The sequence below is a fragment of the Lolium rigidum genome, chromosome 3 (genome assembly GCF_022539505.1).
Source record: "Lolium rigidum isolate FL_2022 chromosome 3, APGP_CSIRO_Lrig_0.1, whole genome shotgun sequence".
Classification (NCBI taxonomy): domain Eukaryota; kingdom Viridiplantae; phylum Streptophyta; class Magnoliopsida; order Poales; family Poaceae; genus Lolium; species Lolium rigidum.
Genome location: NC_061510.1, coordinates 8,137,617 through 8,151,454, shown reverse-complemented (window position 1 = coordinate 8,151,454; position 13,838 = coordinate 8,137,617). Strand labels below are relative to the sequence as shown.

General features: G+C 49.4%; 1 protein-coding gene across 1 annotated transcript; it reads right to left on the bottom strand.

Moving 5' to 3' along the window:
* Positions 1–1,434: 1,434 nt before the first annotated feature.
* Positions 1,435–3,591, bottom strand: LOC124694288 (cortical cell-delineating protein-like). Its single transcript, XM_047227289.1, has 2 exons — positions 3,306–3,591; positions 1,435–1,547 (listed from the first exon to the last, which is right to left on the bottom strand). Exons 1-2 carry the CDS (start codon positions 3,589–3,591, stop codon positions 1,435–1,437), a joined length of 399 nt encoding a protein of 132 aa, XP_047083245.1.
* Positions 3,592–13,838: the final 10,247 nt, after the last annotated feature.

Sequence of the window (13,838 nt, the reverse complement as noted above, 5' to 3'; positions counted from 1 at the left end):
TTTTCCGCCAAGATTAGGAAGCCAATCTCAACTACCATGTTTTCATCCTTCTCCGTCATGTGTGAGTTCTCCTTTGGAGGAAATTAGGGTGGATAGGAATTGGATGAGTTCAATCAAGAAAGGCTAAATTGTCATCAGAATTTGTGGTATCTATCTTAAAGGGAAATTCAATTCGGCTCCCGGGTGCGTATGCTCTCTATACCAAAAAATTATATTTTGAGTTGTCAAAATTTTTTGAGAAAAAATTCTATATGTACATCTATGTAATATATGTGCATTCATCAAGTTTCTGGAAAAATCAATATTTTTTATGGCCTGTGCAAAAAAGTGAAAATTTATCTTGTAAAAAATCATTATTTTTAGTACTGAGTTTTGCCTTTTTTACACACGTTACATGCATGAGAAGTCCATTTTTTTATGAAACAACTTTGTGAGCGCGTAGCACGTGAAGATGTACGTGCAAATTTTTCGTTTCAATTTTTTTGAAATTCAAAATATGTGTAAGATGAATTTCAAAATAGAGGGAGCATATGCTCCCATGTTCCAAAACACCACTCTATTTTGTTGATATATATGTTGATGCAACTTTCTAATTGTAATGAGTGTTATTTAGTCAGACTGACATGATCTTAGACCTGAACCTTGTATGTTTAGCGGAACAATATATGAAAAAAAAAAGTGTTCCCGCCACGCCCTGAATGTGAGTCATGAGGAGGTGGTGTATTGCTATTTTCATATATGTCATACAGTTTTCGACCGAGTTAAGACATGCTTATAGACATATGCGTTGAATATGTCTACGAGTTGCACTATAATTGCATTTGTAATTAACGGTAGGTTGCATGTTGAAGTCGAACACCCGTAACCTAGGCTAATATATAAAGGTACTGAGAGTAGGCAAAAAAAGGACTAGATACAAGCTATGTTAGACGTAAGATTGTGTTTTCTGGTACGGTTCGGTGGTGCTGGACCGGCGTGGCATTATAGATCTGAAATATATGTATCATGGTCGCGGGTTGTCGTCGTGGGTATTATGATTGTGCTTGGGGAGCAGCGCCCATTAAAAATGGGCCGCAGATGTAGGCTCGATCATGAATAATGTTGTCAAATCTTGTTAGCTTAATGTGATTGCTTTTTCTCGATAGATTGATTTAGCACTTCCAACGATAACACATGTTAAACAAACTTTTCTTTCACAATTTCACGTACGGGTACATATAGATACGGTTAGCCGCAACACAGGCGGTACCGTATTTTATTTAGACACCACACAACAAGACACAATTTCACGCACATACCTCGGGCTCGGGACTACTGCGTGCATTCATGGCAAGCAGGGAAGCTGAGGACGCACGGGACCAAACACTTACATGGAACGGAACGGAGAGACTCGTATACAGTATGTATATAGGTGCATGGAGCGTATGGATACGTTCAGCGAGGGCAGGTGAAGCCGGGAGGGCAGGTCTTGCCGCACTGGTTGAGGAGGAGGACGAGGTCGGCAGTCACGTTGATGTTGATGACGCCCAGGATGTTGGCCCTGTTAGCTTAATCTTGATCAAAGTTTGTTTAGTTACCACGTGTAAGTCCTAGTGTTGGTCATAGCTAGCTAGTTGTGTGTGTTTCACAACTTGGTAGCTTAGGCCAGGTTTGGCGTGTCCTAGTTGTAATAGGTTTACTGCTAGGTGAGTTTGATTAGGAGTAGTAGTACTAATACGAGATAAGTGTTGGACGTGTAGTCCTAGTCATGTTCTAGTTCGAGTAGGATTAGAGGTTTCTATCCGTGTAGTATTAGCTAGGTTCTGGTCTGGCCGTGCGTGTATATATATACACGTGAGGTCTTGTAAGGAAAAGGTTGTAACAGCGAGAAAATAAGTTCAGAAATAAAGAGAAAAGGAGGGCACGATACGTGCCCCTGGCCACGAGTTTTTTTGCGTGCGTGTGTTCGTCTAGTTTCATGTGATCGATCCGTGGGCGAATTCCAACAATTGGTATCAGAGCGAGGTTCAAGATTTGAAGTTGCGCTTGCCCCGGGGAGGCGACCCTATTAGCGCCTCGGGGCGGGCGACCACCGCTCGGCGGAGCGGTCGGGTGAAGACAGCGTGCAAGCCGTCGTTAGCAAGGCGGCGGGCGATCGTCGCTCGGTGGAGCGATGCGGAAGGGGCAGCAGGGTGTTGTCGTTGGCGAGAAGGTGTAGGTGGATGATCGTTGATGGGAGAGGTGGTGCCGAGGTGAGGTGCCGGGAGTCTCGTCAAGATCGTCGTCCGGGAGTTTCGTGAAGGTCTTCGGAGGAGTCCGATGAGTCAAGGAGTCATGGGCGTGCAAGTTGGCACGTCGAGTCGGCGTCGAGTCTGTGAGTCGTCGTTGTGTCCAAGTGCTCGTTTCTGTGAGGATCCGTTGCAGTTGAAGCGTGTGGAGGTTGAGGGACTGTCCGGTGAGGGATATCACCATGGGCGAAGACGCAACAAGAGGATAGCTGGTAGCTGTCAGCGTGCCTCAACCAAGTCGTCTACGTGTCTCGACGAGAGGATCAATGTCAAGTGTGAAGGGGGCGGTAAACCAGTGAAGGGGAGTCTCTTTAATGAGGACCTGTCTCTACATGAGGCTGGAGTGGATGGTGTAGTCCACGAGGTAGTCGGCATGTATCGCGCTAGGGTGGACGATGTGTTCCACGGTTGCTAGCGTGGTTGGGTAGTCCGGATCATGCTTAAGTTGTTCCGTAAATTCGCCAAGTTAAAATTGGGGAGAGCCAATTAAACTTGTCGTGGAGCGAGACCTAGACAAGACGCAGATGTGCGAGGAGTCAAGATCAGAGAAAGCACCGAAGACAAAGAGTCGTCGATCAAGATTAGGGAGAGATTGTTAGCTTAATCTTGATCAAAGTTTGTTTAGTTACCACGTGTAAGTCCTAGTGTTGGTCATAGCTAGCTAGTTGTGTGTGTTTCACAACTTGGTAGCTTAGGCCAGGTTTGGCGTGTCCTAGTTGTAATAGGTTTACTGCTAGGTGAGTTTGATTAGGAGTAGTAGTACTAATACGAGATAAGTGTTGGACGTGTAGTCCTAGTCATGTTCTAGTTCGAGTAGGATTAGAGGTTTCTATCCGTGTAGTATTAGCTAGGTTCTGGTCTGGCCGTGCGTGTATATATATACACGTGAGGTCTTGTAAGGAAAAGGTTGTAACAGCGAGAAAATAAGTTCAGAAATAAAGAGAAAAGGAGGGCACGATACGTGCCCCTGGCCACGAGTTTTTTTGCGTGCGTGTGTTCGTCTAGTTTCATGTGATCGATCCGTGGGCGAATTCCAACAGGCCCGGATGGCCGTGCAGAGGCACACGGCGGCGTCCAGGTCGGCCAGCCCAGCCAGCAGCGGGCAGCACTGCTCGTTCGCCGGCACGCCGAGGTGTAGTTTCAGCAGGTTCAGCACGTCGGCGCACACGCCCAGCGTCAGCGTGTTGATCGGGCAGGTGCCGCCGCTGGTCGCCGGCGGTGGTGGCGACGGGGTCGGGCAGTGGGGTCCGCAGCCGTGCACGGCGGCAATCATCAGGCTCAGGGCAACGAACAGGACGACGAGCTTCTTGGATGATGGCGCCATTGCTACAACCTTGTTCGAGTAAAGCTAGAGCTAGCTCGTGATCTCGATATTGTTGGATGTGGCTAGGCTTTGTGTGATGATCTTGTGCTGGGTTTGGGATGGTATTTATAGCCCGATTGCACATGCACAGTAGCGTGTAGATGTCACGATCGATCGATTGTGCTTGACTCCAGCTACATTCTAACCTAAACTACAAATTTGGTACTAACATACGTACGTGTACACTTATAGACTCTACGGTTCTCTGCGCGGCATAACAAACAAAAGGTTCATTTAATTAGAGCGTGATCTACGCCAGAATTTCCCTAGAGCTCCATACATACGTACTCTGGATGGACTTTGCTATTTTAAAACAAGCTACGCACACAGAATAGTAGAATACGGGCAACTCTTGCGCTGGTTTTCATGCCGGCATAGACACGCGTACGTACAGCGCGTGGTGGCATACGATACGATGGAGGCCGAGCGCGCGAGCTTGCGTATTATATGCATTTCCTAAGGGAGCAGAAGAAGTCAACTATATGTGGCCACTGGCCAGTGGTATATTTTTTTTCGAAAAATAATTGCAGCTAGCTAGTGCCGACAATGGAAGCTCGTTAATCCACAGCTTACTCAGTCTCAGATTTGCTTCAATTAAGCAACAGAGCCGTTCGTTCCTTTCCATGGGAATTGTATTCCTACTTTGTATCGAATATATAGGTTTTCTTTCCGTGTTCTACTAAGATCCAACAAGAAGATTTCTAGTCTGATTCGGCAAACAGGCACATAAATAATCAATGAGATAGGATCACGCCGAGCTGAGCACAAGACCTCGTCCTCACAATCGGCCGGATCCATGGCACGTTCTCCAATATATGCGATACCTAGGGTAATTCTACAGGAGATCCTGGTGAAACTGCCAACCAGGGACATCGCCCGGTGCCGCTGCGTCTCCAGGATCTGGCGCAGCGCCGTCCGAGATCCCTCCTTCCAGCACCTGCACGTCATGGCCAGTCACGTCGACTCCGGCGTGGCGGACGTCTTGCTTGTCTCAGAGAAGCTCGAGCCCGAAAGGTGCATCGAAGCCACCGTTTTAAACGTCACCACGGGAAAGACAATGTGTTGCATCACCAATCCAACGGGCTACCGCCTCGCCAACATCTGTAACGGCTTCCTTTGCTTCGCATCCCATGCTAGCAATGCGCCGGTGGTCGTCTGCAACCCTATCACTGGCGAGACTCAATCTCTTCCTAATGCACCACAGTCTCTCGGAGGAGGACCTCGACGCAACCTTTTCGCCCTAGGATTCAGCCCATCAACCAAGGAGTACAAGTTATTTCGGCTTTCTTACTCAACGACAATGGGCAGTACCGAGACCATCTTAGATGTGTGCACCTTAGGTGACAGCCAAGGGTGGCGCCAACACCCAAACCCATGCCCGTATCGCCCAGTATGCGATGGCTCCCCACCGGTGCTCGTGGATGGCAAGTTATATGTGGTGATGTACCGGGCAAACCCGCACAGAAGACCCGACAAAAGGCCCGATAGGTTATTGCAAATTGATGTCGCAAGCGAGACGCACTGCGCATACAGTACCCCAGAACATCCAAAATACGAGAACTCCACTAATGATGTGCGGGTAACAGCGTTTGAGCTGCGCGGGGAGCTCTGTCTCGCCATCAACACCGTGCAATGTTATAATCCAAAGCTCCAGTTCTGCGTCATGGCATCGAAGCAGCCTGCGGGCAGCAGAACTGCGGATCCGCTCCACTGCCAGTGGGTTCCTAGGTACACCTTCTATCTAAATTGCAAGCTTACCGATGACCGCATGAATAATAACCGTTGCAGCGACCTGCCGAGGGACGTGTGGCTTGATGACAACGAGATGATGTGCTACAGGATGGGTGACACCTTGTACAAGTACGACACGAGAGGATACTCAGCGAGCCCCAACGCTAGTTTTGTGCCCTGGAACCAGCTGAAGCTCGAGCTCCCGGCGACTGATCAATCCCTGTCGACTCAACGATCATGGAGTGTGTGTGGGGGTTATCGACCAACCCTATTGTCGCCTCTCACCTTTTCGCCGCCATCCGAGGATGGCGATGAGCAATTCGAGAACGCCTTGTTACGTGCGTTGAGATGCCTTAAATCAAAACAAAGAGGCCGGCCTCCATCAGAGCATTCGAACAACCTGCGACCTGCCAAGAGAATTTGCTAGCCAGCAGCTGCTAGCCTTTAAACCTCGAGGCCGTCCAATATAATGGCTTCCACTGTTCTACAAGCCCACAACTCCACCTGTAAATGCCCCGTGTCCAGCATGATGTATTTCCTGTATTCGATCTTGCATGTATTTTCCAAAAATAAAAATAGACCCTAACGTGGAGTAGAATTCAGAGGTACAATATCTCTCCAAAAAAATCAAAGGTAGCATCTTTTACGGTAGGGATGGAGAAATAAATATTTGATGGACTGGATTAACAAATACTTGGTACTAAACTGTTCATCTATTTCCTTTGTTTCACCGAAGCAGTGAATCATCTTCACTAAAGTTCATTTTTATCCAAATAGCTGCTCAAATAGTAAAGATCAGCTTTTAAAAAATATAACTAGCTAATTCTAAGTCTACTGAGAACTAGTCTAATTGATTCAAAAAAGAGAACTAGTCTAATACCCATCCAACTGACGTAATAACCATAATTTTTTGTATTCTACGAATAATTTTTTTCGCTTGGCATAGTAATTACACGAGATTGACTATGATTCTAGATATCCAAGATAGGCTGGAATAATACGGATGTGTTTGGTAGCCCGAACTAACCCAAATATTTTCATTTAAATCTAGCACAACAAACTATTTGTCGTTTGTTAGCCTGGGTCGGGCCAGTTCAACAGTACCTACCTCATACAAAAAAGGCTTATTAGCCAGGCTAGGTTGGGAAGCTCAAATCGAGCTTCACAACTTGCTCAAACTGAGCTTATCCCGTAATACACTGTAGCAGCCCCCATCGGCCCCAACAGACCATCACCCCACCTCTTTCTCTCCTTCATTCATTTACCCCATCCTCCTCCTCCTCTTCCTTTGGCACCCTCCCTCCCGCGCCCCCCAGCCTCTTCCTCTCCCATCGGCCGAGCAAGAGCAAGGGACGCTGAGCAGAGGTAGCAAGTAACGTGAGCGCCCTCCCGCCCATGGCCTGTAGAGGCAGTAGCTCGTGCGGGAAGAAGATCAAAGGTTCCGCCAGCACGGCCCTCCACTAACCTAGCCTGCCACGAGCACCAAGCTCCGCCACCCCAAGGCCTCCCTCCCGCTGTCACGAGCACCGGCGCCCTCCCGCCCCACGTCCGCGGCAGGTAGAAGCTCCCAGGCTCCGCCACCACGGCACTCCACTAGCCTGGCCCGCCCCGAGCACCAAGTTCCGGCATCCCGAGCACGAAGCCCCGCGGCCACCACGGCCTCCACTATCCCGGCCCGCCCCAAGACGTGCGCCACCGTCAGGCACGAAGCCAAATCGGGGTCGCGTTCATCTCAATCAGGATCTCAGGACCCAACTACTTTTTTATTCAATTCAAGGGCTTTTGTGTACAATTTGGACCTCATAGATCATAGTAATTTCATATTTCTACACATAAGCCTCAACATCTCTTACCATACCAATCCACCAAATAACATCTCAACTCAGCCTACCTCAATAAACCTAGGTTACCAAACACATGTCAAAATCTTATCCCAACTTAGCTAGGGTCAACATGTATGAGGAGAGACTCTCATTACACCTGGGCTACCAAACACACCCTAAGCTTCTTGTCTTCTACTCCAAGCACTTCCCATATACCTATATATAAACCCCATGAGAATCATAGCAATATATGAGAGAATATTACGGTTCGTCTAATTTGGCACCCAGACCTATGATACTCCTACCCTTCGGAAAAAATGGGCGTCGCGGATTTGTCTAAAACTGGATGTCTCTATAGACTAAATGTGTCTAGATACATTAAAACATAAAAAAAAAGTCTGTGATATCGATTTTGGAAAGGGAATATTTTATTTCAACACCCGTTTACTTTTGAAACTTGTATTTTATCTTCTAACCTTCCTAAACCGCAAAGATATAGTACTCCCTAACTCAAGTTCAGGATGCATGTAGATCTCCTATATATACACATTGACTGAGAGGACCTTCCACCCTGCCACTCTGCCATTTTTTTTTCTTACGGCATTAAGCCGATCATAAACGTTCCTCGTGTGCCCTCCCTTGTGCATCTTGTAATAGATGAATTAAGTGAAATTTGAGAAATTTACTGAAAATACATAGTCATTTTCATTGCAGTAAGGAAATTAAAGTCACAGATAATATAACCAGACATTCAGAAACGGTACAAAAAGGTATAATTCAAAGTCTTATTTGGAGACTTCTGTCTTACCCATAACACATATATTATATATATAGCATTGGTAGCCAAAATTTCTCCTGCATGCTATGTTGGTGGGATCTTAAGCAAATTCCAGCTTGCGCGATGGATCAGCTCACGCGCGCATTTAACTTAGCGATGGTGTCGTAGTACCCTCAACATGTTGTGCTCGAACTGGTGTTTGTTTGTGTCGTCGTCGTCTTGGACCGGTGGCACCACAAAGATGAGAGGTGAGAGCAAGGTGGGGCGGTAACCGCCGTAGATGTTAAACTGGCATTCGGGCCGTAAAGGTGCATCAGGGAGTTTTAGTTCCTTGTCCCATCGTAGAAAACCGGAGTTGGAAGTGGATGTGACTTCCCCCGTGCCACCGTAGAGGTGCAAGATTTCATATTGCATGTATCACAACATCTCGTCCTCCTCAAGCCAGCACGCCCACGGCGTCGAAAAGCAATAGTTGTGTTCCGTGCGGAAGCTGTAGCGCAGATCCCACGACGGTTGCCGGTGGTGACCCTCCAGGTCCATGTTCCCCGATGGCGGCGACATGACCCAGAAGTGGATGGTTATAGCAGTGTCGATCAAGTTGAGGATGTGCGCCACGAAGCAGAGATGCCCGTTGAGCTCAAATGCACCCACCGTCGGGTCCTTATAGGGCCAGGTCTCGTAGTCCGGGAGATGGTAGGTGCAGCACAACTCGGCCGCCACATCAATGGCCAGTAATCTCTTGGGATTCTCGTGTTTGGTACCATGCGTCCAGCTAAGGGTCAGCACGTATATCTTGCCGGCGATTGACACCGGCGCTGAAACGTTAGCTGGGCGACATGGGGAGGTGTATGAATCCCGACACCTCCACCCGCGTGTGTCGCCTAGGGTGTGCACGTCCACTTCCACGCGCTGGTCGGAGGTAGAAGAAGACCATGGGTACGACAACCGGAATAACTTGTACTCTTTGGTAGATGGACTGAATCCCAAGGCGAATAAATGCACCTTGGAGCTGACAAGTGAGGGAGCCTTTGGAAGCATCATTGCCTCGCCTGTGACAGGGTTGCACACCAGCACCGGTGCCGCCGGGCCGTCGGGATGCGCGAAGCAGAGGAAGCCGTTGCACACGTTGCCGATGGTGTAACTGCTAGGGATGGGGACGCAGCACATGGCCTTCCCCGATGAGACGTTGAAGACGGTGGCCTCATCGTTAGGGCCGGGCACGCGCCTTTCTGTGACGAGCAAGGCCTCCGTGCGGGCGGAGGTGACATGGCTGGCCATGGCGTGGAGGTTGCGGAAGAAGGGGTCGCTGACCACGCTGAGCCACAGCCTGGAGACGCAGCGGGACCGTGCGACGTCCTTGGTCGGCAGCTTCAGCAGGATCTCGCGTAGCATATCTCTAGAGAGCTCCATGGTGCTGTTCTTCTCCGGCTCGGGACGATGAGATCCCATCGTCTTGGATCGAGCAATACAAAGAGTACAATCGGCAACCCGTGGACGCCGCGCGTTATGTGGACTAGTTAGGATTAATTCTCGAGTAGACCTTTTCCATGACGTGGCCGACGTTTGAGTACCTTCACCAGGACCTAGTACTAAGACTTGCCAGTTTGACGTGGTCACGTTCAAATTAAATACGAATATAAAACCTCTTTACAAGGGGAGATACGAAGGCTATATGTATACGTGTCGGAAACCTTTTTTTCCAGAGGCCTTTTCTGGTGAAACACATGTTAACAAGGCGATAAGCTATAACGAAGAATAGAAAGAAGATCATAGCAGGAGACACAAGATTTTATCGTGAAAAACCCCTCCAGCACATAGGGGAATAACCACGGGTGCTAGCCAGCAAAACTTCACTATATCGAAAAGTGTTTACAAACTCCGTGATTTATCTTATAATCTGATAAAGCCTAGCCGGCGGCTTACAATAGATATATGTAGGCGGTGATGACGATCCGCTTTGGCCAAGCCTCCGGCGACGAGCCTTGCTCCTAACGTTAGAAGATAGTCTTTTTATGAATTTGGATCACAATATAACAACACAAGCATGGCCTTTAAAGCTTGTCAACGGCGGCTTTTATCTGTATTTTAAGGTCGTCGATATAAGGGTTCTGCTAGAGATACTTATAGGAACGCACCTAATTGGATCTATGGAGTTGGTTCGATCCAAATTGGCGATGGCAAGATTCAACAAAGAGAAGATCAAGGAACAACGAGACACATGTGAGCCCCTTTCGCCCGCTCGTGTGTGTGCGAGAGTACCGCTCACACATAATGCCTCTATAGTCCACGCTCTTATTGGGCCGGCCTAGGGAATGGGTCCTTATACAGTTTTTTGTTTTCTTTTTTCTATTATTTCATTATTATTATTATTTTCTTTGGGAAAAAACAAGACTGAAAACTTTTCAAATCTGGAAATAAGATCATATTTGAAAAGGTTTGGATTAAAAAAATATTTAAAGTTGCAAATTGTTCAAATCTGAAAAAATTTCAAAAATGGAAAATTTTCAAAAAATGAAATTTGTTCAAGTTTCAAAATTTTGGAAAAACTTATAATTTAAAATTGTTCAAATGAGAGGAGTGAAGAATGGAAGAAAAAAAGAAACCCAAAGAAATAAACCAGAAGCTTGTGTAGACAGGCTTCTTGTACCGATCGAGCGCAAGGCCCAGGTAAGAGAATCTCTAACAGAGCCCGTAAACTACGACGGAACTGTATTTTTCCGGCCGATTTACGAGTTCGGGTCGAAAGTGGCGCATAATAGAGACTGAACTCGCTGTCCGGCCCGAAAAACTTTTTCAGGGGCCTGAAAAATTTCAGACTCGGCCCCTATTAATACAGACTTAATAACGGCTTACAGGCCCAAAACTGAACGTCGGTACAACCGCCTCCAGCCGCAGATTTCTAGCTACTTTGCTAAAATTATGCACCGCCGGTTAAATATACTGTAAGCCTGCTCCAATTCCGAACATGTCTACACGTCTATGTTAATTTCCGGTGAGTAGGGCGACTGACGGCAAGCTTTGCGCGGCAAGCATGCGCGCAGCGGCGCGGCCAAGCAGCAGCAGCTAGCCTGCGCGCGACCAAGCAGAATGGCCGGCAGCAATGCGCGCGGCCAAACATTAGAATTAGCATTAGCGCAAACCGGCCAAGCATCACCAATCATGGCCGTGTCCGACCGCGTGAGCTCAGACATGCGTCCTATCGGCTCCTCCGGTGTTCGGTTCTCCAATTCCTTGTGCACGACCGTCCTCGTCCGACCTTTAAGCTCGCTCGCGGCTGCCGGCACGCGCGGGGAGATCTAGGCAGCGGCGTGGACAGTTCTTGTGAAGAAGAAGATGATTTTTTGAATATTCCGTTTTTCAGTTTTAGTTTACAGGTTCTGTTCTACGCCAGCTGTTTTGCGATCCGTAAACACGTTTTCAGAAGACTGAACTCGAGTTTTTCGATTTGCACTTTTACAGACTCTGCTAGAGATGCTCTAAGGCTGGCTGGCCCTTCTCAGGTAAAATAGGAGCACTTGTTTTTCGCTGATTTACCTCTAAATTGGGGCCCTGACTCCCGTGTACGAGTCTAATCGGTACTGCTGCATGCCGATAAAACCGTGGGATCCATCTTTTTCTTGAACGAGTTTTTTGTTGAACGAGGTGTGCGCGCGGCAGATCAAAGCCGACGACAACTCACTCGTGCGTGATGCACCTTTCCTCATCAGGAAAAAAAGAACCCAAGAAATCCAAGCTAGTCACGCCGGACGTGCCTCATGAGCTGATTGCGACACAGATCCTTGTCCATCTTCCCGTCAGGTCGCTGCTGCGGTTCAGATGCGTCTGCAAGTCATGGCACCACACCATCGACGACGACTACTTCATCAAAGGGCACCTCCGTGTCCGCAACTTATCCCTCCTCGTCGCCCCGCTGATCAAGAACACCAACGATGACCGTGGAGAAGAATTTATCATCACCGGCTTGCACCGTTGGGATCACAAGCGTAACCCAGGTGGCGCCGCGGCAGCTGACAGCTCTCTCTCTCGATCTCTCTCGTGGATGCAAAGGAAGAGAATGCGATGAACTCAGGAGGTTTTTTGTGCCGCGTACTACATACGGCTTTTCTGTTTCTCTTCACCTTTTATTCTCAACTGAAAGGTAAAACGTGACCTGGTAGTGCTCCTACCCCTACGCCACGATCCGGGCATCTCGTGCCATCCCACGAAATCGATCGTGATCGATCACGATGCTACAAATGCGTAAAGACCGAGTCCTGATGCAACAGGCTCATGTCTGTCTAATAACTGAAAAACAAATTCAGATAAGCAAACTATCCTAACACCTGACGACAGACAGGGTTTATTCAGCTAACAATCACCCCCTTAAATCATGTCGTCGTCAGGCTTGTCGCAGCAACGCCAATTCTGCTCCTCAGCTCCTGGAAACGGATGCGCCCAAGTGCTTTCGTCAGAACATCCGCGAGCTGATCCTCCGTCCTGACGTAGTCGACCTCAAGGACTCCCTTCTCCACATAATCGCGGATCAGATGGTAGCGGGTGTCGATGTGCTTGCTACGGTCGTGGAACACAGGATTCTTGACAAGTTGGATCGCCGATTTGTTGTCAACCAACAGCTTCGGCGGCCTTGGTTCTTCATTCAGCAGCTCCCCAATGAGCCTGCTTAGCCAGACGCCCTGGCAGGATGTGGTGGCAGCTGCGATGTACTCCGATTCGCATGACGATATTGCCACCACGCGTTGCTTCTGCGAGTGCCAGCTGATCGGACTCCGTCCAAGGAAGAAGACCATGCCTGTCGTGCTCTTCCGATCGTCGACGTCCCCGGCCAGATCGGCGTCGCTGTACCCCAGCAGCTCCTGCCTTCCCTGTCCACGCCTGTAGGTGACGCCGTAGGACAGAGTTCCAGCGATGTATCGCAGCAGGTGCTTCACCGCTGCGAGGTGCTCAGAGGTGGGCGCCTCCATGAATCGACTGACGTAGCCGACGGCGTAGGAGATGTCAGGCCTCGTGTGTACGAGGTACCTGAGCCCACCCACAATGCTGCGGTAGTGGGTGGCATCCACCGGCTTTCCAGCACCGGCCCTGCTCAGCTTCAGGCGAGCTTCCATTGGCGTGGCACATGGATTGCAGTCGTCCATGCCCGCGCGCTGCAGCAGCTTCTTGGCGTAAGCTGCTTGTTGGAGCGTGATCGTGCCGCTCCCCTGCTGCACCGTGATGCCGAGGTAGAAGCTGAGCTCGCCCAGGTCGCTCATGCGGAAGAGAGTGGTCATCTCCGCCTTGAACTTTGTCACCTCCTCGATCGACGTACCAGTGATGACGAGGTCGTCGACGTACACGCCCACGAGTAGCAGCTCCTTGCTGCCTCCGCGGCGGTAGACAGCATGCTCCGTCTGGCTGCGCACAAACCCGAGAGAGTGGAGGCTAGCGTCAAGCTTCGCATTCCATGCCCTCGGTGCCTGACGGAGCCCGTAGAGCGCCTTGTCCAGTTTCAGCACCTTGTGCTCTTCTCCGTCGACGGCGAAGCCAGGAGGTTGCTCGACGTACACCTCCTCCAGCAGCTCACCGTTCAAGAACGCCGTCTTCACGTCCATGTGATGGATGGGCCAGCCATGGTGAGCAGCGAAAGCAATCAACAGCCGCACGCTCTCCATCCGGGCGACAGGGGCGAACACCTCGCGGAAATCCACCCCCTGTCGCTGGACATACCCTTTGGCCACCAATCGCGCCTTGCGCTTCACCACATCGCCATTGGAGTCTCTTTTGAGCTTGAACACCCATTTGAGACCAATGGCGCGGTGCCCCGGCGGCAGTCGCGTTAGCCGCCAGGTCTGATTGGCTTCGATGCTCGCCATCTCCTCCACCATTGCCGCACGCCACTC